The sequence below is a fragment of the Hippocampus bargibanti genome, linkage group LG05 (genome assembly GCF_051943395.1).
Source record: "Hippocampus bargibanti isolate YZ-2025 linkage group LG05, ASM5194339v1, whole genome shotgun sequence".
Lineage (NCBI taxonomy): Eukaryota > Metazoa > Chordata > Actinopteri > Syngnathiformes > Syngnathidae > Hippocampus > Hippocampus bargibanti.
Genome location: NC_142738.1, coordinates 10,547,878 through 10,574,466, shown reverse-complemented (window position 1 = coordinate 10,574,466; position 26,589 = coordinate 10,547,878). Strand labels below are relative to the sequence as shown.

At 42.4% G+C, this 26,589-nt stretch overlaps 2 protein-coding genes across 9 annotated transcripts in view; one reads left to right on the top strand and one right to left on the bottom strand.

Moving 5' to 3' along the window:
* Nucleotides 1–154: 154 nt before the first annotated feature.
* sergef (secretion regulating guanine nucleotide exchange factor) overlaps nt 155–26,589 on the bottom strand; it is a 39,312-nt gene continuing 12,877 nt past the window's right edge. For 2 of the 5 annotated variants that reach the window (XM_088996412.1, XM_088996413.1), the window contains one exon: nt 20,326–25,709. In XM_088996412.1, the coding sequence (XP_088852538.1) occupies nt 25,537–25,709 (173 nt within the window). In that variant the 3' untranslated portion in view covers nt 20,326–25,536. Of the gene's footprint in view, nt 1,248–15,981; nt 16,116–20,325; nt 25,710–26,589 lie in introns of those variants that run through there. The other 3 variants (XR_016114978.1, XR_016114979.1, XM_088996415.1) reach the window with 3 other exon arrangements.
* kcnc1b (potassium voltage-gated channel, Shaw-related subfamily, member 1b) lies at nt 1,245–20,255 on the top strand. Of its 4 annotated transcripts, XM_088996409.1 has the most exons (5): nt 1,517–1,732; nt 1,846–2,076; nt 12,252–13,167; nt 15,145–15,318; nt 16,267–20,255. In XM_088996409.1, exons 1-5 carry the CDS (start codon nt 1,655–1,657, stop codon nt 16,404–16,406), a joined length of 1,539 nt encoding a protein of 512 aa, XP_088852535.1. In that variant the 5' UTR covers nt 1,517–1,654; the 3' UTR covers nt 16,407–20,255. The 4 variants fall into 4 exon arrangements, with proteins under 4 accessions (XP_088852532.1, XP_088852533.1, XP_088852534.1 ...); XM_088996406.1 differs by having other exon boundaries at nt 1,245–2,076; nt 16,267–20,253; XM_088996407.1 differs by having other exon boundaries at nt 1,245–2,076; nt 19,308–20,250.

Sequence of the window (26,589 nt, the reverse complement as noted above, 5' to 3'; positions counted from 1 at the left end):
TGCAATGTTTACACAAACGTAAATATCAGGAATATGCTTAAAATTGGTCAACCTTTGTTTTTTTAACCCGAATAAAAATTACCCAAACATGTGGTAAAATAACCCCCCCAACCCCACGCTCCCGCCCAAAAAAAGTGAGCCAAGACAACGCAGCTCAATTCCAAAGATTTATTGTACATCACAAGTGTACAATAAATCAAGATGGCGACAGCATTCTGCTTCAGTATTTTTTCTACATTTAGAACTGTGGTCTTCATCAAGATGGACAAAGTCGTCAACATTACCAAATGAGTAACACTGGGTCTTAATCTTTCACATGAGAATCATCCTGGTATTTGAAATGTAGTGTGTCGACTTTTAAAAAGTGAAACTCTTAAATGACTACAACGTACATTTTGGGGAATCCCGGAGGAAACCATAGTACGTATCTGAATACAGCCCACGGAAGTGCAACATATTTGAACCTGACATCTCAAAACTGAGGCTGAAACACTCACCAAAAGCGACCGTTATGATATTAGCACATGAAGATTCGCCATTATTGTGATATTGAGCAGAAGTAAATAAATGAAATGTCCGTCGATGAATAAACATCTACAGTATAATTATGGCCACCTGGAAGTTCTTCTCTTTGCAATGTACAACAGCGCCCTCTGCTGGTGGGTCGAAGGCAAAACACAAACCACTTTTGTTTCGAGCAGATGCGCTCAGACACATCTGACTCACGGTACGACTTACCTCTCAAGCTTTTCAAAACCAAACTGGTGCATCTCAGTCACCGCACAACGTTGATAGCGTCAAATGTCAATGTGTTAACCATCATTAATCGTGAACGGCTTCAATAATTGACATTGTTGTTTTTGTGGGGGCGGGTCGTTACTCAGTTAGGAGGGAAAAGGGGGAAATTGGGAAACGTAATTGAGGAGCACGATTAAGCTCCATCACTGGGGATTGCGCTCTGGAGTGAGATAAGGAAGCACCGAGCATGTTTCGAGTGATTTTTTTTACCTTTATATTGTTTCTTTCCACTTCCGCGATTTTGGATGTTTGCAACTGACCACATCTTTACCTCCCGTTTTGCAGCAACCGTAGAGGAGGAGAGCGAGACAAAGAGCTGCACTCGGCTGTGCGTCGGGGTGAAGGAGGCGCGTCTGGAGGAGGGATCGAACACCGGGAGGATCAGAGACAGCAAGAACAGGCGCTGTCTGCTCACCACCAGCAACGCAGCCACCTTGACTCGGATGAGCCTGAAAAAAGGTGAAGAGTAGTTAGGCGAGCGGTTGTCGCTGGATTTGGAGACGATGAGCAGACGCCCATTATCCGCACCGTGCGATTTGCGGGGTTCGTTTTGGATTTCGCTTGCAGCCTGACTGGCACGTCAGCGTCCACATCGCCAAAGCTCGCCGCTGCCTGACGCGTGTCGAGCCGACGGCGATCCGGGGAGACGACAGGTGGCTCTCACTTTTGCCACCATGACGAGGGGAACGTGCTGAGCGATGCTAAAGGGACGCGATGGGCCTGAGCGACGACAAGGATCGCATCGTGATCAACGTGGGAGGGATCCGGCACCAGACGTACCGAAGCACCCTTCGCACCCTTCCCGGCACTCGCCTGTCGTGGCTGGCCGAGCCCGACGCTCCCAACCACTTTGACTATGACGCCAAGATCGAGGAGTTCTTCTTCGACCGCCACCCGGGAGTCTTCGCGCACATTCTCAACTATTACAGGACAGGTAAGCTTCACTGCCCTGCCGATGTGTGCGGGCCGCTCTATGAGGAGGAGTTGGCGTTTTGGGGCATCGATGAGACAGACGTGGAACCGTGCTGCTGGATGACTTATCGCCAGCACCGGGAGGCGGAGGAGGCCCTTGATAGTTTCGGTGGAGGGGGACTGTTGGACCTGGGCAACGACGATGCCGAGCCCGAGCAGGAGCACGGGGAGGACGACGCGGATGAGATGACGCGAAGGTTGGCGCACGGAGACTGTCCTGATACTCGCAGCGGCACTTTGTGGAGCCGCTGGCAAAAGCACGTTTGGGCTCTCTTTGAGGACCCCTACTCGTCCAAATATGCAAGGGTGAGTTGTTTGCAGTTTTTGTTTTGTGAATTCATGAATGATGGGTGTCTGTGGAAGACGCCAAGTGACCTTGAAATCGCTCTCCTAACGAATGAATGGCACACTGAAGCTGGTAAAATCCTAAACTAAAATTCCATCTAGTCATCGGAACAATCATTCACACTTTTGATAACATATAAAAATATTTGCTCTCGTCTGTAATAGTTACCCTGTATGTTTGTATTCTAACAGCAACAATCGTTATTAAACTTCACAACAACAATGGCAATTGTCATAAATAGCATGATACAACATATTCATATTGAGCACTTGTTGCTAGGCAGAGTTCATAGGGCTCATCCCACGATGCTGTTTGATTGACAAAAAAATGGACCCATGCGTGGTGTTCTACCCCAAACAGAGGGCCAATGGGAATATCAGGATGTCAATCAGAAATCGTCAATGAGTGGAAGTTGTGCCGCTCGTGTGTTGTGATAGAGCATTACAGGCACTGTAGGGAATGGCCCGATAATCACTTAATTTGTCAACAAATTAGGTATCTATTGCAAACATATGTTTGTTCATCTATAGCACAGGTGTCAAAGTCAAGGCCCGCGGGCCAAATCCGGCCCGCCACATCATTATTTTCGGCCCGCGAAAGCAAATCAAACTTGTTAAATTCCATGATGATTGCTAAAATCTGAGCCAAAATTTCATATTTTTGGATGTCAACCACAGTAAAAGTCATTATTCTTGACTTCAGATTTGAAAACGAGTTATTCATTAATTTGCTGTGTGCTCTATATGTAATATTTGAAGGGATTTAAACATTCTAATGGGTTCCCCAAATTCATAACGGCCCTCGAGAGGAAACCATAACTACAATGTGGCCCGCGGCAAAAAAATGACTTTGACACCCCTGATCTATAGTATCACCAAAGGTGACAGGCAGAACAATTACATGGACTTCCATGTGATGGCAGAGGGTAGCAGCCTATCCACCATTCATGGAAAAAAAAGTTCTTTCTTCCTGTATTGTATATCACATTTTCTGTTCAGATCAACAGGCCCAGTTTCCCGAATGAAAAGGTCACTTGGGGAGTAAAATGAGATGAGATCATTATTATTTCAGGATGGGGAAGATACACTTCTTCTCCTTCTGTGCCTTGCGTTATTCTCCTCCTTTCAGTTTAAAATATTCAGGGCAAGATTCTCTCCCCTAAAACAAACAGAGAAACACACAACCAAATAAATGAACAGATGATTGTAAATGTGTCAGTAGTCAGCTGGAGTTGAAGAAATATCAGCTTCTCCCATTTATTTCTACTATTATTCACTCCTCATTATCAACTGGAATTGTTCCTATCCCACTCAAAACCGCAGCTGTCACTCCAATCTTGAAAAAACCTGGCTCAGACCCAAACGATTTCAATAACCTACGTCCAATTTCCCACCTTCCATTCATCGCCAAAATTCTTGAAAAGACAGTTGTTTCCCAGCTTCACTCACACCTCACTCACAATAACCTCTACGAACAATTCCAGTCTGGTTTCCGCCCCCGCCACAGTACTGAATCGGCTCTCATAAAAATCACGAATGATCTTTTTATGGCAGCCGATGCCGGTTCACTCTCCATCCTCATTCTTCTCGACCTGACCTCAGCTTTTGACACCATTTCCCACCCTATCCTTCTCGACAGACTTTCCACCCTAGGCATCAGCCACACCCCACTCCGCTGGTTTCACTCCTATCTCTCTGATCGCGCACAATTCATCCAAATCAACTCGTTCACCTCACGGTCCTCTCCGGTGTCCTCTGGTGTGCCTCAAGGGTCTGTCCTGGGGCCACTTCTCTTTATTATCTACCTACTTCCTCTTGGCAATATTTTCCGTAAGTTTGGCATTCACTTTCACTGCTTCGCGGATGACACCCAACTCTACCTCTCCAGCAAACCCGACGCTTCTCTTCCACCTTCATCCCTCTCATGTTGCCTCTCAGAAATTAAATCCTGGCTTTCCCATAACTTTCTCAAGCTCAACAGTGAAAAAACTGAACTTCTTCTTGTCGGTACCAAATCCACCCTCCACAAAACTAACAGTTTCTCCCTCACCATTGACAGTTCTACCGTGTCCCCCTCCCCTCAGGTCAAGAGTCTGGGTGTCATCCTCGATAGCTCACTTTCCTTTCACTCCCATATTAATAACATTACTCGGTCTGCTTATTTCCACCTCCGTAATATTAACCGTCTCCGTCCCTCGCTCACCCCTCACTCCGCTGCTATCCTTATCCACAGTCTTGTCACCTCCCGAAATATCTATAAATATCTATTCCTATTTTCAAACAATTGTTGCTTAACTCATTCACTGCCAGACGATGTGCAAAATTGTGTCCGCTCCAGTGCCAGGGTTTTTGTCATTTTCACTCAACCCACATAATATTGATTTTTACAACAACATAATCATTCAATTCTGCGTAAGAAACCCGAGACTCTCCTCTTTCATCAGAAAAAAGAGTAAATTCCTAAGTTATATGGGTCTGGAGTTATCTGAACTTGAAGTGGGGGCCGCTGTACAAAATACAATACAATGCATACGTATTGGTTTATATTGCGCTTTAACAACAGCTGAAGCTGTAAACAGTGGTTACATGGACAAAAGGGGAAATGCTGCCCCCTCATGTAAGGGAAAAACATTGCCAGAGGTCTGGCCAGCGCGTTATCGGCACCCCCGCAAGAAAAAACAAAACCCGAACAAATTCGGGGATGGCGCTCAACGTCATATTTTCACTTTCCAAATAAATTTGAGAATGGCAATGAATGAGTTAATAGGAAATAACAACAATATAAATATATCACTATATAATATGAATTTTCTCCTCATCCAGAGTCACTGCAGCTCATATGAGAAAAATGAGGACTGATCTTTCTGGGGGTCCAAGGTTCCCTGAGTAGACTTGCTAAATGGGTCAACACCACATTAGGCAAGCAGATCTTTTGCACCACATGGCAACATTTCAGTGGCAGTCCTCCAAACTAAATCCGCCTGCTGTTGGAGGTGGCAGATTTGATCCTTGCTTTTGGGCATGCTTCAATTCAAGCGTTGAAAAAGCGACAATTACGTACCATCGCCACATCTTCTTTTGACAAGTGTCCTCCTCTGAAACCTGCTGTGATGCATGCTGGTTCAGCAGCTGCAGCAGAGTGATTAACAGGGCCCCCCATCCAAGCATCTCTGCTGCTTTTCACTGTCATAAAATACATTTCAAAAGTCTACACACCCACTGTGTGTCAGACTTTTGTGCGATAAAAATGAAACCAACATAAATCATTTAAAACACCTGAAAGGACAACCGACGCCTCCGGACAAGTTGTGTCCATAATTTGTAAAATCACTTCGACTTCTACTGAGCGTACTTTACAAAGATTCCACCGCGTATAGCTATATTTTACGTTTTAAGACTCACGCTAAATATTTAGGAAGTCTTGTTTTCGAGTTAGTGATGATTCCTGACGTGACGTGACGTCTGGAACGCCCCTGACCGAGAAAGCGACGCACAATGCATTTTGGGTACTTTGTTTGGTCTGAAAACTTCGTGTTGATCCGTGTTGATGGCGAAATTAGAAGGAAAACACATGAATAGCGCGATGGGGAATCGTTGTGTGTTGCACCAAGACTACTATTTGATACTAGTTGACACAAATTCCCAGCAGACAAATCAGCCCATTTCCAACGGAGCATATTCATAACTGGATGAGTAACAAGAAAGCATCTTCTCCGAATCTGAAGCCATTGTCTTAATTCTAGAGCAAGGCAAGACGTCCTGGCGTGACGTCACGAACAAGGGGGCGCGACCTTCTGAAACTGAAACTTTCTTAGGTCATTTTGAAGTCGTTTTGGGACACTTTAAGTCATTTTTATTGGCGTTTTGCATTTGACTAAAAATATCATACTGCGTATTTTAGATGCTCTAAAACGTTTTTGTGATGTCAGTTATGAAACAAAAAAAAATGGTGTCGGTTGTGCTTTAAAGGAATTATAGCTCGTAAAATCAATTAAACATAATTATTTTATTAATACTTATGGAGAGAATATGTAAAAACAACTAAGTTAATGTGGCTAGACAACTATTCACACACATATCTGCATGTTTGCATTCAAACCCATGCTCGACAGACACACCTAGCACAATTTAAAGCAGGGGTGTCAAAGTCATTTTTTGCCGCGGGCCACATTGTAGTTATGGTTTCCTCTCGAGGGCCGTTATGAATTTGGGGAACCCTTTAGAATGTTTAAATCCCTTCAAATATTACACATAGAGCACACAGCAAATTAATGAATAACTCGTTTTCAAATCTGAAGTCAAGAATAATGACTTTTATTGTGGTTGACATCCAAAAATATGAAATTTTGGCTCAGATTTTAGCAATCATCATAGAATTTAACAAGTTTGATTTGCTTTCGCGGGCCGAAAAAAATGATGTGGCGGGCCGGATTTGGCCCGCGGGCCTTGACTTTGACACCTGTGATTTAAAGTGTCTTTGGGTATCCCATATAAAGTTCTCGTTGCCATTTCCTGACAGAATATTTGGTATTTAGTAAAACGCTGACGGTTTTAACACTGACTGATATTTGGGTTGGCTCAAAATACTTCCCAGTTTTATCTGAAAAAGAAAATCAAGGACCCTGTAGTACAAGGGTGTCAAAGTCATTTTTTTGCGGTGGGCTATATTGTAGTGACGTTTCCTCTCGGGTGCCGTTATGAATTTGGGAAAGTCATGAGAATGTTAAATCCCCTCCACATATTACATATATTGCGCACAGCAAATTAATGAATAACTAGTTTTCACATTTGAAGTAAAAAATAGTGACTTATTGTGGTTTACATTTGAAATTTTGGTTCAGTTTAGCAAGCATAATGGAATTTCCCAAGTTTGATTTGCTTTCGTGGGCCGAATAAAATGATTTGGCAGGCCAGATTGGGCCCCTGGGCCTTGACTTTGACACATGTGCTTTTGTAGGCTTTACCTGACATATTTTGTTTTCACCTGGAATGTCGGCACGTGGTTGGAATTATGAACAATTCCAACTAAAAGTTATTGTCAACACAAAATATTGAGGCTATGGCTAAAAAAACAAAACAAAGTGTCACAAAACACCAATTTAAATCATCAATTTTAAACATCACCGTAAACTTTCCCACAGCCAAGATACACAGCATGTCTTCTCTGTTTAGATAACAGCTCTGCAAGGCTGGATAAAGCGCCACTCAGACAGGCAAGAAAATTAATTAGAACTGAGCCTCAGACTTAATTACAGACTCTATTCGCAGTGGATACATCAGTGGAAAAGCATTGTCACAGCACATCAGCACGAGCTAGTAGTTTGTCGACAACAGTGAGAGTCAACCAATAAGTATCCCGTGGTGCTCACCTGGCAACCTTCCCTCGATGCTCGCACCGTTCCCAAGTGTCACCAAGACACATCATGCAAAGAACAGTGTGATGACATGAAACGTTTGAAGGGTGTGATTGTTCATAGGCAACCCGCTGGTGAACGGAGCAAAGAGCCTTCTCACGCTAATGGTGGCTGACCGATAATGACCTCAACCACGCAATGCATAAAAGACAGGGGAAGAAATACAAACTGCAAAATCAATAATTATTAAATCGCTTGCCAAAAGCCATTACACACATTAGAACATAGTAGTTTGTGCACGCGAAATACAATGAGATGAACGTTTTAAAAATTGGACAAGACAAACTCAGCTCAGCGAGTGACATGAAGCATCCATCAATATAATAGGATTGGCCATTTCGACTATTTGAATTTTGCATGATCTAATTGCAGCTATAAGTTATGGATTAGGTATCCCCAAGGTATTTTTTGTGAATGGAATCAAATTGTGACATGCCTGCATGGCCTGGATTGCTTTTATGAGGCTGTAGTTACACTTGATTGCATCGCGATTTTATTGGGCAGAGTCATTTTCTGCGCAACACGTCGTAGAGGAGGCATAGTGGACAACGATGATGCAATGCATCACAACAAAAGCACACACACAGTGTTAGCGCTCCAATTTTTGTCAATAATCGCGTGTATTGAGGGTCGTGTGAGTGATTTCTTAAAAAGTACGACAGTAAAAGATGCTAAGTGAAAGAAAATAATCCTGTATGGGGGGTCACGGACTGGTAGAGACAAGTACATGCTGTTCGTCGACGGCAACCATTGTTTTCATCACTTTTAAATCGACATTTTTAAAACAGTGGGATTGACAACAAAGATAATGATAGCAAATTTGAACATGTTCCTTCTGTTCAAATATTTTCAAATTGTGTTATTCTACTGCATGAGTAATCTAGAATAAAAAAAAACAGTGAAATAGTAAGAAATGGAGGTATTAGGAAACATTTCTTATGTTAACAAAATTACTTTTGAAGTGAAGATTCTATATACAGTACGGCATTAGCATCATTGCTACGATTCTACATATGGCGTTAGCATCATTCCTCTGATTCTACATACAGCGTGAGCATCATTGCTATGATTCTTCAGACGGCGTTTGCATCATTGCTACGATTTTACATACGGCATTAGCATCATTGCTATGATTCTACACACAGTGTTAGCACTCCAATTTTGGTTAATAACCGCGTGTAATGATGCTCGTGTGGGTGATTTCTTAAAAACAACAAGAGTAAAATATGCGAAGTGAGTGAAATTTAAATTGAAACTAATCTTGTATGGCGTGTTACAAAACGGTTGAGACAAGTACATGCTGTTCATGGACCGGCAACCATTGTTTTCATCGCTTTTAAATCAGCAATTTTAAAACACTGGGATTGACAACAAAGATAATGATAGCATATTTGAACATTTTCCTGACGTTAAAATAGTGTTATTGTACCACATAAGTAATCTATAATAAAAAAAACAGTGAAATAGTCAGAAATTGAGGTATTAGACATAATTTCTGTCTTATTATGTTAATAAAATCATTTCTGAAGTCATGATTCTACATACGGCGTTAGCGTCATTGCCATGTTTCTACAGGCGGCGTTAGCATCATTGCTACAATTCTACATATGGTGTTAGCATCATTGCTACTCCCAAATGACAACACCATTGATTGTTGCTTTCATCCGGTGGCTGCCGGCTAATTTTTAGCGACTAAACTGCTCATGTGTTTATGTGGGCAGGCATTTTTCCATACTTTACACTTCATCACATCAGTGCTACTTGTTCAAATGATTTAACAAGTCTTTTGTATTGTCTTGTTTTTGGCGACAAAGCACGCTTTCTCCTCCATGTCGCTATTGGACAAACTTCTCTTGTCAAAATAGCTTTATTTTCGGAATAATTGATGTCCGAATAAGCCTGTACGTTTGGTCAATTTGTTACAATTACTTTGTGCTGGGAGTCCTTTTAACTGTCACTGATTGGGAACGACCAGCACCTGTGAGGCAGCAGGCAGGGCTGACAGCGCTACCCGTTGCTCGCCAATCCGAAGGTGGCAGTCCGCCACTGATCGGGACAACCGGCACCAGTGCAGGTGCAGGCGGGGCCGACAGCGTCACCCGTTGGTCGCCAACCAGATCATGACAGTACCCCCCCTTCAAGGGACTGCTTCCAGAAGTCCCAACAGTCTCCCAAAAGGTCCAACTCGCCAGGAAACAATGGTGGAGACGGCAACCGTTGCCTCTCCAGCATATGATGGGCGGCGGCCTGATGGGAGCGGGACATAGACTGACGTGGACGAAGACGCGGCACGGATCGTCGTGGACGTGTGTGCGACCCTTCTCGCAGAATCACGTGACGACGCATGGCTCGACATGACGTTACACTGCCAGGCGCATAGTGGCACGCCGGACGGTCGTATGGGAACGGGTCTCAACTGGACATAGACGTGCAAGCGGCACCGCTTGTCGTGGACGCGAGTGTGACCCTTTTCACACACTCACGGGACGAAGCATTGGCTCGACATGGACGTGCACTGCCTGGCACAGGGGAAACGAGACCAGTCCTTAGCAGCTGCAGGATCCAGCGGTGAGTGGGGTCTCGGACTGACGTGGACAATTCAACATGCACAACGACGCGTAGCTGGACATGGGCCATACACCCAGTGTCACCCTGGACGGCCCCCTGGAAAGAGGTCTCGGCCGGACGTTGACGTGGACGTTATGGCTCGTCGAGTGTCAGGCACAGAGTGGAAATGAGACCGTTCCGTTGTACCTGCGGGATCCGATGGTTGTTGGGTCATTCTGTCACTGTTTGCAAGGTGGTGATGGCAGTTGTGGATCCCAATAAGCAGGCAGGAGGGAGCAGCAGGTTGTGTTTGAGAAATTGTATTAAAATAATGTCAACAGGAACAAAAATCTAAAACATCAAAGTCATTCAAACAGAGAAATACAAAGTATCAAATAAAGACCAACAGTAAAAGTCTACCAAGATGAAACAAACACACGCACAGCATACAATGCATACAAATGCATACAAAGCATACAATTGCATTCAATGACCCGACAACAAATGGTCGTGCCGGGAGTCCTTTTAACTATACTGATTGGGAACGACCAGCACCTGCGAGGCAGCAGTCAGGGCTGACAGCGCCACCCGTTGGTCGCCAACCAGATCATGACAGTTATTGCAGTTATTTGTGTCATTTATTGGCAGATTATGTTTATTTCACCCTGAAAACTAATGTTATAAGGAGGAGTCGGCTTGGCAATAGAGTAGCGCACATTTCAGGTACGACTCCTGTCGCTTCAGCATCACGAGTCTTATAGAGTTGGTAGAACAATGGAGCACTTTCGGGGAAAGATATATAATGTTGAGCATGCGTGGTATGCGGGTGGTGTTTGTTTTACTGCAAAGATCATCTTTTATTTTAGAGTGTGTGGTTGCGGGGGTTTGCCGATGCACGCGGCTTGTGGAGGCGGAAGGCAATGCAAAACTTTTGGTACTACATTTTGTGTTCATGTTTGATCTGAGATTTGGATGGTTTAAAAAAAGGGATGTCGAAGCTAAAGGAAGGGAAGGGTTGACGTTATGACAGGACCAAAGTCACTGAGCTGCAGTCAACAATAACGCTTACGTGGACAGGAAGCAGACGTTGATAAGCAAACAATTTCCCGGGAGCAATTCAAAGAGATTGTCACTGTTGAATTGGTGTAATGATGGGCCTGCTTTCCATCTCAGCCTGCAAGAGTGGACTCGGATGAATGAGACGTGTGGAATATACAATTCTCTCATGCCTAGACATGCCCAGTTCCGTTACCTACCCCTAACCTGCCCCCTTCATTCATTCATGACTCCACCCTGGCACTTAACAAAGCTGTGCATTAGCTCAAGAGCGCATTTACCCACCCCCACCCCACTAAATCCAAACTGCTACAAATTTGGTGACTTCATAGAGTGCTAACAGATCCCGTGAGCCATTTTTTCAGTGCATCGACTGATCTGCTGATGGCACACTTCCAGCTCCTTTCCGCAACTCTCAGGCACGGTATCACGTACTGTAATCCAGTAGGATGAGCGGATAGTGCAAGGACAGGGCTACAATCAATACCCAGGAGATCATACTGTATCAATTACACCTACATATGTAGCACGTATCAGAAATATCAGAGGCTAAATGTGATGAAATGCGAGCGGCGGATCAATGTCGATGAATGGGTAAAGCCGTCTATGGTCATTGGAGGTCATGTTGGTCAGTCCGAAAAGCGGACGTCAGTCTAACTTGCCTCAGCGTACCATGATTCCCAGTTGTTGATTATCTGATCTATGTGACCTTGAGTGTGAGAAGACCAGCTTGTACTTTATCCAAAAGACCCAATTTTATGTTTTCATAAGTGTCTCGTATGTTCCTGCTGAAGCCACTTGACCTTGAAAATACTTTTTTGACCTTGACAAGGAGCAGAAAGGGGAAGGGCGTAAGAGTGTGAAGCACGCATTGATCGTTCGCGCTGAGTCGCACCTCAGAATCAAGAAGCGGAGAACAGAAGCGTCATTGTCAACGTTAAAGCAGATGCCACCGTCTCAGATTAAATTGTGATGCTAATAAAGGATGCCTGCGGTTGATTACATGGTGTATATTTCTGTGCTCGCTCACCTTCTGTCTTTCTTCACCCTCGACCCCCCCTGTCCCTCTCATCTCTTCCTTCCCATCGTTTTCTCCTCACTCTATGATTTCCTATCCAGTGGGTGGCTTTGGCCTCGCTGTTCTTTATCCTGGTTTCCATCACCACGTTCTGTCTGGAGACCCACGAGGCCTTCAACCCCATCATCAACCGCACTGAGGTGGAGCTGGTGAACAACATCACGGTGGAGCACACGTACCAGGAACCTGAGACAGCGGCCTACCTCACATACATCGAGGGTGTTTGCGTCGTGTGGTTCACTTTTGAATTCCTCATGCGAATAACTTTCTGCCCGAACAAATGTGACTTTATCCGGAACGCTCTGAACATTATCGACTTTGTGGCTATCCTGCCGTTCTACCTGGAGGTGGGCCTCAGCGGGCTCTCTTCAAAGGCAGCTAAGGATGTGTTGGGTTTCCTCCGAGTGGTCCGCTTTGTTCGGATCTTGCGTATCTTCAAGCTCACTCGCCACTTTGTGGGTCTGAGGGTGTTAGGCCACACGCTGAGAGCCAGCACCAATGAGTTCCTTCTCCTCATTATCTTCCTCGCCCTAGGTGTCCTCATCTTTGCCACAATGATCTACTACGCCGAACGCATTGGCGCAAACCCCAACGACCCCCGAGCCAGCGAGCACACACAGTTTAAAAACATCCCGATTGGATTCTGGTGGGCAGTGGTGACCATGACGACCCTTGGCTACGGCGACATGTACCCTCAGACCACCTCCGGTATGCTGGTGGGAGCCTTGTGCGCCCTGGCGGGTGTGCTGACCATCGCCATGCCGGTCCCTGTGATTGTCAACAACTTTGGAATGTATTACTCCCTGGCCATGGCAAAACAGAAACTACCAAAGAAAAAAAATAGGCATATCCCACGGGCACCACAACCTGGTTCTCCAAATTTCTGTAAATCCAGCATCAGCTCGCAACATCCGAGCCCCGTTGCCCACGATGACGTTTTCGAGATCAAGTTTCAAGGTAGGATCAAGCTCTTCATACATAACTGAAGCAGTCCGATACTTTGTTGACTCATCAACAGCTTACCGGCCGGCCAAGAAAAAACACATATCACGATTCAGCTGTTTCTCTCTCTTCCCACACTTCAGTCAGATGATGAGTAAGGCGTGAGATTAAACAGCAGACTTTCCCAGCACAAGATCAATAAAATACATAATTTTCAAACTGTGAATGGAGAGAAGTAGCGATTTGGGAAAATCATGATTAGTTTTGTGCTTGAATGTTCAGAACACCATTCGGCGATTTATTCATAGCCTATTAGAGAGGTGCAATGTGGATGTCATGTCTTTACAGAGTTAAGAACGTCCGAAACAAGACTTTTGTATCAATACAGAATAGAAGACAGGAGTCCGCCATTTCGAAATAATATGTGAGCGGCGCAATATTGTAGTGAACTACAGTTTGTTCAGTCAGCAGCAGCTCTGACACTGCAAAGCAGCAGATGGATGCCCCACAAGATTGTTGGTGCTATTAAAGCAGTGGTGGACCATCACGGCCTGCAAGGCTTTCTCTGCTGGCCTAAAATTATCTGAATCATAGACTGATGTTAACTATATTTTGTCCATGAATTTTTCTTGAATATTTCCAAATTGGCTCTCATCTTCCTTTCATTACTTTTCACCTGTTGTCCTGCTTCCTGATGTGCGTTTTCGCATTTAAGCATTTAACCAATCACAATTTCAGCCATTATTTGTTACCAGGGTTACAAATCTACCTGGATACCTTCACAATCAGTTCTGGAGCATAAAAATCAATGTCAATGAAACTGTTGCTTTCACCAATCAGAATTTAAGTTAGGGACACCAATGGCTTTTCGCAGATCTTAGTTCCTGGCTAACGATACCATCTAGTGGACTTGTCACACCACACCACTCTTTTTACATGATTCGCAGTTGCAGCTGTGGCTGCGGTAAAGGTTGTGTAGTGGTAAAATAGTTATTAATGGTTGGATTTATTCCGACAGCACTACTGAAGGCCTAGGTGTGAAAATCACGGCTTGACACTGTATTAAAGTGTATTTAAAAAAAATCACTTTACATTTTTTTGAAGGGCATGGAAAAACAGCACTGAACACATTTTTGTTAATTTTAAGTTTTAACTACCGTATTTACTCAAGTGTAACACGCACAATTTTCTACCTAAAAAAGAACTCAAAGTTTGGGTGCACGTTATAAACGAGGCCTGGGAAAAAATCTCATATATATTTCATGCTTTATCCCTTCCAGGAAGGGGCAGCATTTCCATGGCTATTCTCGCCCTTCAGTTTCGATTCTCGGAAAGACCCGGATGATGCGCATTCCCTTTTTTTAATTGTTGATTACCATTTCTTTAGCTATGCTTCATTTCCTTTCCTCGCCCACACTGAAACGTGAGGATAAGCATTGCACAATTACCGATATCCAGAGTTTCTATTCAGTGTTTAGATTGTCAATAAATGATTTTTATCACAATGCTTGGTCTGAGCCGAGAAAAAGTGAAACAAAATTTTATACCGATTTTTAATTGAAAATTAGGGGTGCACGTTATACACGTGTGCGCGTTATAATCGAATAAATATGGTACTTTCTTTTCTGTGCTGTGTGAAATCAAGAAGATATTTCTTTTCACTTTACAGGGTCTGTAAGAATTCTATCTTGGCACATGTGCCTCCATTACAGTTTACGTACCCCTTTGAACTAAGCTAGTGGCAAACAAACTGCAAACTTCAGTGGGCTACCTCTTGCACAGGTTTCCAACCTTGGCAAATATACAGAGTCTTGATGTGCACACACCCCATAGAAACCATAGAAAGACCAATGACAAGTCAAACATCACACAGCAGCGACACAATCCATAAAAAGTACACAATGTGAAGCCACACACACACAAGGTCACTAGATGTTTTTCCCCCCACCCCTGATGTGCTCTTTTATTTGATCTCTGTTGTTGTGCGGAAAGATTCCAAGCTGAATGGTGAGGCTGCGAACGCTGCTCTGGCCAATGAAGACTGCCCTCACATCGACCAGGCTATATCTCCTGAAGAAATCTTCAGCCCCAGCGAAAGAGAGCGGCCCTGCTTCCTGGTCACCACGGCCGAGAGGCCCAACCACACTGGTGGCCGAGTGAGGAGGGGTACGTACAGTAACAGCCAATCACAGGCCCCCGTAAGATACTGACACGCTCTAAGGCCCTAGGCAGGACACTCCGCCCCACCCCTTCCCTTATTTTGCAGTGCGTTATATATCAATCACAAGAACATAATCATGAAAACACCCTCACAAAAGTGCAAACCTTTTAATGCGACATTTTCACAGCCGCTGCTTCTCATCGATTCTTCCCACGGGAATTGTACATATTCCAAGTTAAGGCCAAGCACAATCACGGCAAATGTCAATAATAGTTGTTTACATCTACATAATATATTTTTGGATATCATGCATAGTGTTAATACAACGCCTATTTATTTACCAGTGAGAAAACAAATATTTTGATCTCGAATGTGTTGTCTTACCATGCTTAGGAATACATGTATATTGATGTGCTATGTGTGTACCTATGTACGTCTTTAATGATAAATACTATGTGGGATCCTGACTTTGAGTATATTGCTCTTGGCCAGAACGATGCATGAAGTGTCTTGCTGACGGGTGCTATCAGAATGGTGAAGGAGCACAAAAACAATTTGAGATTTGTTTTGCAGTGGCCATGTCCCAGTTTTCGATTTTCGACCAAAGTTTGCAAGTAAAGCTAAGCGTGTAGCCCGTGCATCAAGTACCACCAAGTAGCTACACATTCCCGACCTGAGGTGCCTACCTTTTTCGAGTATTCTACTCCAAACCATTCCTGTACCACTCCGTGCATGTCCTTGTACTCCGGATGCACTCAATGCATGGAGACTTCTGATCTGTCTCAAGTGTGTGTTGACCTCTCTTTGGAGACAAAAACAAGAAAGCAACAGGTGTAGTATTAACAACAGGAGCACGCACAACAATAACAATAACAAAAAACAAAACAACACTACTGATGTCATGGATCCAGTGCTACAGTGTACTCAGAACATTCTCTGTTTTTCAACTGAAGGTTATGAAAAGCCTTGGAGCCTTAACAGCATGTCTGGCATGAGCGGGGATGCCTCTGGAGTGTCCTCAGTGTCCGCCCTGCCCTGCAGCCCACCCTGTCTAATGCAGCACTCACATTCTCCCATCCCATCCATTATGTAGCATGGTTGAGTAGCAGATACAATGCCATGGGAAGGCCGGTTCACACTTCTACTCAAAACGTTTATTTTATTTATTTATTTATTTATTTATGTCTAACCCTTCCTCTCTTTACACTTTTGTTCCTGTTTTTTTTTTTCATTTTTGTTATTTTCCATCACCTGGAAACGTGTATGTCAAATGTTGGGCTCCTCCCAAGAGTTCTCCTTAGTGCCGTGTCTTCATATCGTAAACTTGAAAGTCACTTTGGCGAGCTCGCCACGTGATCATGGGTCACCTCAGTCGCTGAAAAAATGCGGCTACAGGCAAACACCACCCCTTTAGCCCCCCCATGTTGATTTCATTGCCTGTTGCTCTGTTGCTTTTGATCTCGCATACTTTTCTGCCAACGACTTTCTTCTAATCATCTGCTTTTTGGCAATCCTGTGAAAGATGTAACGTTACGCTGGACATTAAAAACACGTTGCTTTTAAAACATATCCAAACTGTATCATTGCCAGGTGTTAAGGAAACTTCTCTGAAGTGCTTTGTATTTTGAGAAGGAGAGATGTTATAATACTGAAGAAACAAAACCAGCTAATGTTATCGGAGTGGCCGCTCATGAAGGCATGAAAAAAAAACAGCAAGATGATGCCCAACGCACAATGGACAAGATGCCAATTCTTATGATACTAGTGATCAATAATGTCAACAGAACTTAAACTGTTTGGTCCTTTGCATGAACTGCATGAGAATTTCTATTCTAAAACAAGCTAACTGTATTGAAGTACATGTAAGGGAAAACATTCTTTCAAAAGCATCGCAAAGCTTTGCCATTTTTATGCATTTCTGAGACAGCTTTACAAGAGACTCAGATTTTTATGTAGCTGCCATTATGCCTTTCCCCAATATATCATATTTATTTTCTTGTATTCATCTGACAACTGACATTATTTCACTTGTGGTATTTGGTACAAAGCCAGTTATAAAGCTGGCCTGAGCATTTTTAACTCATTCACTGCCAGACATGTTCAAAAATATGTCCACTCCAGCGTGAGGGTTTTTGTCATTGTCACTCGAATTCTAGGACCCACAGAATATTGAGTTTTAGGACTACATAAACATTCAATGCAGCATAAGAAACCTTAGATTCGCTTCATAAAAAAAGACAGTATTTTCTAGTATATAAGATGCACCTTCAATTAATAACATTTTAAAATGTTTTCCATGCATAAGGTGCACCGCATTATAAAGGGTCCCATTTTTTAAAAATCCATACATAAAGCGCACCAGATTATGAGGCGCATGGTCAGCTTTTGAAAAAATATTTTCTTTTAGGTGCGCCTTATAGTGCAGAAAATACGGTAATTCCTAAATTATATGGGTCTGGAGTTATATGAGCTTGACGTGAGGGTGGCTGTCCAAAGTAAAATGCAATACATAGAAATTGGTTTATATAGCGCTTTAACAACAGCTGAACGTGTAACAAAGCACTAACATGGAATAAAGGGAACTGCTGCCTCCTTGTGAAAGGGAAAAACATTGCCAGAGGGCTGACCAGCACTCTATCGGCAGTCTCAGCAAGAAAAACAAAAATATGGCGCTCCACGTCATATTTTCAATTACCGAATAACTCTGGAAATGGCAGTGAATGAGTTAAAAAACAAAACATATCCATATATCGGTAGTTAGGACCTCTTTAAGAAAAAAGAAAAAGTGGTTCATATGCAGAAATAGAGGTATCAAATATAACAATGGTGCTTTGTACCAGGTGAGATAAAGTAAACAAACAAATCAACAAAGTATTGTTCACACAATACAACATTGTTGTAGCATAAAGACATAGGAAAGCTGCTGATGATTTCATCTTACAGCACACAGCGTCTTCGCACTCAAAATAACTTTTTAGTGATCACATTTAGCAAATCTTATGGAGGGAAACGAAAATATTTTTTTCTACACAATGAAGCACACAATGTTAATCGAGGGCCACTCGAAGTCACATACAGTGTATATATACATCAGGTTAGAATAAATTGCAGGTGTCAAGAGGAGTGCAGCATGTATCGAATCAAAAAGTATCCATACTGTCACACATGTTCCGATACTCTCCCAATAATAAGACTTTTCAAGGCACTTTAACAGAAATTGACCAATCAGGAAGTTGTCAAATTACTAGAAATTTTGAAGTATAAATATATGTTCATTCTGAACAAGCAGAGTTTTACATTTAAAGTCATGTCTTTTGTGGTGATAAATTGACGCTATATATAAAGAAGAAAAAAAAGAATTGTGAAGAAATGCAGGTGGGGGTAAAAAAAAAAAAATAATCAAAACGCTATGGAATGTGAGTCTTCACAGAAGAAGATAAATGCATGTATTTTCAATTTATGCAACAGAAAAGTATTCAAATAAAAAATATGTACAGATAAGTCCTTGCATGAAATAAATTTTGTACTCAATGAGCATTTAGACTCCATTTTTATTCAGCAGCGCACGCATACACGTCCTTTTTTTGTCGATACTCGCGTAAGGGAAGAGAAACAAAACAAGATGACCCGAATGGTGAGAGCATGACAAAATATCCGCATGACGATGACTGAGAAGTGTATTTCAACCTGTAAAAAAAAGGCCGCATGATCGGGCATGTTGATTTAACCGACTCTGAGTCCGGACCAGACAATAAATCATTTGTCTGATGCCTTGGCTACACGCATGGGAAATATACATGGTAAACCTGCCTTTACCATGAACGACTAACGGAGCACCTTTTCTTTACCCGTCAAGTGTCATTTGACCTCTCCTTGTGCCGCAAAGGTATCAGCCATCACCATCAATTCAGACATAAAACATACCTGGTGTAATAATTTATTTTCATTATTTTTTTTTGTGTTGTTGTTTTTTTGTTGTTTTATATGTTTATAGAGATCCAGAGACAACACCGGAGCAGACAACCAACTGAGTCAGTTTGTGTTATGAACCATGGTGTACCGACCACTATGTGTATGACCCATAATGGCCCATCACCCATTTGATAGTTACAGTAGCATTGCTGTGTGTATTACTGAGTACTTTTTAAACGGGTGTGAAAGCGGCAACCTGATCATCACAAACTCAGCATAGATGTAGCACTGAGGACGTTTTGTTGTCAAGCCTTATGTAGCTAAATATCTGACTGGTTACTGTGTTGTAATCTGTGTGCCTATTTTCTGTGTGACAGTGCTGTAAATCTGTGTGTGTGTGTGTGTGTGTGTGTGCGTGTGTGCGTGCTGACATTGTGTGTACCAATGTTTTGGAGTGATCATCAAATATTTGTGTGGCTCCTGTGTTCAAAGACAAACGAAAAAAAATGGTTGCCGGGATTTCAAATCACTTTTGCTTGTCATATCAACCACTTGGGAACACGCCGTGAACTTTGCACACTCATGCTCACTACTTTTGAGACTTGCTCCTTGCATCGCTCCACTTTTAACATTCCTTTGATGATGAAAAGGTTTATTCAGCCGTCATCTGTACTTCTTTGAAGGTGTCAGACGTTTCGCTCCTCTTCCGAAAAGGTTTGTCAGCTAACTAAAATTGTGTTGGTAGCTCTGGCCCTATATATATCATAATGGACAGAAGTGGCTTGCCGAAGTGGCCATTAGGTGTGTGTGTGTGTGTGTGTGTGTGTGTGTGTGTGTGTGTGTGTGTGTATATATATGTATATATATATATATATATATATATATATATATATATAAAGTAAAGTCTCGTTATATCGATACTATTTCTATGCACGCACTGAGAAAATTACATGCAAACAGGGTCGGATATATCGATAGTCCCGGTTATATCGATATTTTTCGGACTCCCTTGAATATCGATATAACGAGACTTTACTATATATATATATATATATATAGGGCGAGAGCTGCCAACACAATTTTAGTTCGCTAACGAAGCTTTCTGGATGAGGAGCGAAACGTCCGACACCTTCAAAGAAGTACAGATCACAGCTGAAGAAGCCTTTTCATCGATGGACCACTCCTGTATGACTGAGAGCTTACATAGACGTATTCCTTTGATGAGTTTTTCGGTTCACAAAAAAAAGTATTTACCTTGCGTTTTTGAGGCATTACATGGTCAAATGTGCTGTTAGAATGTATCAGAAAATCAATGAAATGGAATTGGCCTCGTGTCCCCTTTGTTCAAATTAGTAATATTGTTCCTGTACTTACAGATACCGAAAAAGACTTCACACCTCGAACGACAAAAGTGCCTCTGTCATATAAATTCTTAACACTCAGTTGTTTAACATGATGAAATAATGTATTGCAGCTATAGACAATTTCATTTGACTCAATCAACAGCTCTTCCAATATGAGCAGGAGCCCAGTGTGGATAGATAAGGAGCATTATAACGAGTAGATAACAATCACGATAGCTTTGTTCGAAGCGCAGCTTAAATTGTTTGGAAAAGTTGAAAATGCAGGGGACCAACTTTTCCACAAATGACTGCAGTTACACTGCCGACCAACCACCGGGATCTGTGTGCTCGTCACTGTCTGGCACACAATAAAACATCAGCAACATTACGTTTAAAAACATTCATAAAACAGACGAGGTGAACGTATGTGTGATATTGAGTGAGATTGACAGAACGTGTGGGTGTGTTTTGAACACCAATGCATTTTGTGGGTTGTTCTCTTAGTCGGGTGTTCAACGGTAGTTTAGATTGTTTGTGTTAAATTCACCCTTTCTACTTGATATCTAATTTACAACACATTCTTTTCTTACAGTGTTTTAGGTGTTCAATTACCTGACATGTTTCGGCATATACTTCCGCCTTCGCCAGAGTGTCTCTGACACCTTCGTCAGATTGTCTCTGACAAAGGTGGAAGTACACGCCGAAACGTGTCATGCAATTGAACACCTAAAAAACACTGTCTGTAAGAACAGAATCTGTTGTAAATTAGGTAGTTTAGATTGGTTCGATGGTTCGGGTTTTTTTTGTTGGTGTATTTTCTGAACAATACCGTTCAGACTTGTACTAGAAATAGTGTTAAATAAAATCTAAAAAAAATAAAAAGAGATTTTCAGGAGGTGTTCGTTTATTGTTTTCAAAATCTTGGTTAAAAACTTGGTGTGCGTGTTATATTAGCGTAAACTAAAAACAGCAACAAATAAAATCCCTTTAATGTCAAAATATTTTTAGCTATTGGCCTTGATCGCGTATGTTGTCATCTGATAATACTGCACTGCAGATGTCTTATAATTATGCAAGCTGTTAAATTTCAGCAGGCAAACGTTCCGCAAGTGGAATTAATGATGTACAAAATTAAAATGGCAATAAAGCAAACACTTGTCAGTGTGAGAGTAAAAAAAAACACATCCATGTGTGAATAGTAAATCATAAGCTGGTAAAAGACATTCCAACGTACAAGACATCAGAGTTCGAGCGCCTCTTCACGCTCAAGATCACAGCAATAAAAGTGTCGTCGTGTAAAGATGAAGATGGAGCCACAGCCAGGTCCCTCCCCCATATTATCAACGCCTTTAATTCTTCGAAAGGGCCGATGTGGCTAGGGGACCGCGAGGTGTAGAAATGGCCTTGTCATGTTAAGATATCGCCCTCCAACGTGGCCGTCAAATTGGTGGATTGACTAGGGAAATGCGACCTCGGCCATAACTCATGTCCACACACACACTGAGGCATTTAGGACACTTAATTACCGAAAGGTCTGAAGGGAAAAGCCGAAAGGAAAAGAAGAAGAATTACAGAAAGGACTGGTGAAAGTTGCTGCCTAATACTACGCTAGCAAACAAAATGTTACCCTTTTTCTTTTGTTTTTAACTCATTCACTACCAAACGTGCAAAAATGTGTCCACTCCAATGCCAAGGTTTTTGTCATTGTCACTTGAATTCCAGGACACACAGAAAATTGAGTTTGAGGACGACATAAACATTCAATGCAGCGTTAGAAACCTTACACTCTCTTCTCTGCTTTCATCATAAAAAAAGTGTTAATTTCTAAATTACATGGGTCTGTAGTTATATGAGCTAGAAATGAGGGCGGCTGTCCAAAATACAATGCAATACATACATGTAGATTTATATGGCGCTTTAACAACAGCTGAAGCTGGAACAAAGCGCTAACAAGGGGAAAAAATGGAAATGCTGGCCCCCGGTGGAAGGGAAAAACATTGCCAGAAATATGGTCAGCGCGTTTTCGGCACACAAGCAAGAAAAAACAAAACCCGAACTAATTTGGGAATGGCGCCCTACGTCATATTTTCAATTCCCGAATAAGTTTGTGAGTGGCAGTGCTTTTGACTTCAAGATGGCGCTGCGAGAGTGGGTGCCTTTCCAGCAGCTCCTGTATGTTATATTTCTACTTTCTTTCATAACTTTGCTGCTTTGAGCTGTAAATTTCTTCACGACTTGACTAATAATGGTAAATCCAATCCAATGAGCTAAATCAGCAATGCAATTTAACTTTGGGTGATTTTTAAATTCTGAATTCACCCTCTTTTTTCTGCCTAGCAGATCAGATTTTAATGACAATAACATCATAATTTAATGTCATATATTAAGACATTAAAGGGCAACCGACGTCACTTTTTAGTTTTTTAACTGACACCAGAAAAACGTTTTATAGCATCTAAAATACCCAAAACACGCAGTATGATATTTTTAGTCAAATGCAAAACACCAATAAAAATGACTTAAAGTGTCCAAAATCTGCAAAAAATTGAGCTGCGAATTGGGCATTTTCAGAAAGTCCCGCCCCCCTTTCGTGACGTCACGCCAAGACGTCTTTCATTGCTGGAGAATCAAAACAATGGCTTCAGATTCGGAGAATATGCTTTCTTGTTACACATCCAGTTACGAATATGATTCAAATAGTTCTGAAGGGGAAAGCATTCATGTTTGCAATCGATTAAAGAATTTATTTGTGCCATTTTGAGCCAACATTGGGGGAAAATCTCTCACCCAAACCGACCTCCTGTGGCCACCTCCATTTCCACAGGCTGATAAATTCCTTATAAAGCGCTTGGATGCCCTCTTCTGGCCTTCTGGCGGCTTTTGGGTGCAACACGAGGTCCCCAGACCAAACAAGTACAGCAAAATACATTGACGTGATGGAAGGACCGCTACAATGAGTCTATTTTACGGTCAGGCGTGGTCCTTTAGTGACGTCACGTACGGACGCGTCACCAACTCAAAAACAAGACTTCCTGAATATTCAGTCTTAAAACGTAAAATATAGCTATATGCGGTTGAATCTTTGTAAAATACGCTCAGTAGAAGTCATTTGAAGCCATTTTACAATTTATGGACACAACTTGTCCGGAGACGTCGGTTGTCCTTTAAAGTTGAGGTTCGGCGACGACTGGAATGTATTTTTGCAATGTCGTAGCTATAAAACCCACAAGGGGGCAGCCTTTGCCTTTTGTACAGTTGACCCCAAAACAGTTGCCCTCATTTCAAGTTCATATAACTCCAGACCCATATAAATTAGGAATGAACTCTTTTCTTCTGAAGAAAGAAAAAAGTCCAAGGTATCTCACGCTGTATTGAATGTTGATGTAGCCCTAAAACTCAATATTCTGTGTGTCCTGCAATGAGTGAAAATGACAAGAACCCTGGCACTGGAGTGAACACATTTTTGGCACGTCGCGCAGTGAAGTTAATTATTCATCATTGTTTTGGGAAGAATTTTCGCGCGTTTGTTTAACCACACATGACATCATAAAAAGAGAACAATTTTGGTCAGTAATTTAAATTACCGTATTTTGGGGAATATAAGGCGCACCTTCAACGAATGACATATTTAAAAAACATGTTCCATACATAAGGAACACAAGATTATGAGGCGCATGGTCAGCTTTTGAAAAGATAATTTATTTTAGGTGCGCCATACAGTGCAGCAAAATACGGTAATTAAAATTACTCACACGTATGTAAACTGACAAATTGTATAATCTTTTTTGTTTGTTTTAATATGAAATTGACCAAATTGTGCCTTTTGAAGTTTTAAGGACAACCGACGTTGTCCATAATTTGTAAAATCACTTCATATGACTTCTAATGAGCACATTTTACAAAGATTCCACCGCATATAGCTATATTTTACGTTTTAAGACTTGCGCTTCAGGAAGTCTTGTTTTCGAGTTGATGACGATGCCTGACGTGACATCACGTCTAGAACGCCCCTGACCAAGAAAGCGACACACAATGCATTTTGGGGACTTTGTTTGGTCTGAAAACTTTGTCTTGATCTGTGTTGATGGCGGAATTAGGAGGAAAAAATATAAATAACGCAATGGTGAATCGTTGTGTGTTGCACCAAGACTACTATTTGATACTAGTTGACACAAATTCCCAGCAGACAAATCAGCCCATTTGCAACGGAGCTTGGGCCCCATCTTGTGCATTTTCTGGGACGCTACAAATTTTCCAGAGGCCTCAAAATGATCCAGAAGGACTTCTTTAATCGATTGAAAACATTTATGCTTTCCTCTTCAGAACTATTTGAATCATATTCCTAACTGGATGAGTAACAAGAAAGAATATTCTCCAAATCTGAAGCCATTGTTTTGGTTCTCCAGCAAGGCAAGACGTCTTGGGGTGACGCCACGAACAAGGGGGCAGGACCTTCTGAAACTGGCCACTTCCGGGTTCATTTATTTGCAGATTTTGGACACTAAGTTATTTTATTGGTGTTTTGCATTTGACTAAAAATATCATACTGCGTGTTTTGGGTATTTTAGATGCTATAAAACATTTTTTTCTGATGTCAGTTCGGAAACAAAAAAATGGTGTCGGTTGTCCTTTAAGTCCAACTACAACGATATATTGGAACGACTGGTTCATCTCCTGGTTGTTGGCTTGATCGGCTCCAAAATCTTAATTTTGCTACTGCAACAAAATTGATTCAAATGATTTGGATTTTTCATCAGGCTCCTGCGGTGCTTGCCGATGAGCCAAGTTTGACACCTATGGTGTCATATCTCCTTTGTATTACGCAAACTTTTATAGGTCAAACTGAAAAACAAGTTAAACAAAAAAAACCCTGTTGATCACTCTATGAGTCTTCATTCATAAAATACTTCCATAATAGGAATCAATATCTCAATCTGGCTCGCACAATGGCTCCAGGATAAATGGAGTTTACCACTTATCTTCGCACGTATTCCCAACGCACACCGCCATTGAGTGTCCGGCCCCGCAGCCAATGACAAGAGGTCTGAGGCCGGGAAGGAGTTGCGGCTGAAAGACGTCGGCCAGCGAACCGTCGCCGCACATTCCGTGTTCGTTCCAGCCCCAGGAAAGGAGGCGCTCCCCTGAGAAGGAGAGGGATGACTGGGGTCAGCGTAGCAAGGAGGCGTGAGCTAATTTTCACAACCTGGCAGCGAGTGAAGTGAAGTTGCGTCGAAGAAACAGCGGGAAAAAAAAGACCCCCGCCCTCGTGCTCCTCACAGCTGGATTGCTTGTCAGTGGGTGTGGTCGGGGTCTGTATCGCCGAGGAGACACGTGCCATGGCAACACAGTTACCTAATAGGCTCCATTACCATGGCAACAGAAGCGAGCGTGCTTTCTCAAGGGTAACCACCACCAGCTCTCTCTCTCTCTCAATCAGGCTGTCGTCTGTCTTTCATGCTTTTTATCTGTCCGTCCACATTGCCGAAGCTCCTCTCCCCGCTCAGAGTCGAAGATTTGGACGCGCGCGGCGAAACATATGCGTCGGTCAACGGGCAGACCAAGATGTCATGCCAGCAAGCTTATGTCAATGTGGCATTTTGCCAGCGAAGACTCGGTACATACGTGCCAAAGCCTTCCGAATGGCGCATTTACTTACAGGTCTCTTAATTTTTTTCTTTTGCTATTCTGTAACAAGTGTGAATCTCATAGTGAAATTTCTTTTTGGAAGTATTATACTCAATGAAGGCGAGAGCCTGGTTTTGAGCGCTGTGCTTTATTCACAGACTCACTGACAGCAGCATACCGCACATCAGTGTTTCCATGGCAACAAAGTGCTGCACTTTCCGCACAACAAAAAAAGAGCATTGAAATCAAGACGCTCAAACCAAAAGCAATTTTCTTCTCAACGCATCCGCAAATAATTAACACTTCTGTACCGTTGGGTGACTTCATAACCTATTTTAGGCACGTGTGCGTGAACCGTGTTTTGTTCTTTCTCAGATTGCATGCGGAGAATCTTTA

Coding starts and splice junctions, on each gene's coding strand:
- kcnc1b (XM_088996406.1), top strand. CDS start 1,513: ATGGGCCTGAGCGACGACAAGGATCGCATCGTGATCAACGTGGGAGGG. Junction 13,168..15,144: donor TTTCGAGATCAAGTTTCAAG/GTAGGATCAAGC, acceptor TTGTGCGGAAAG/ATTCCAAGCTGAATGGTGAG. Junction 15,319..16,266: donor TGGTGGCCGAGTGAGGAGGG/GTACGTACAGTA, acceptor TTTCAACTGAAG/GTTATGAAAAGCCTTGGAGC.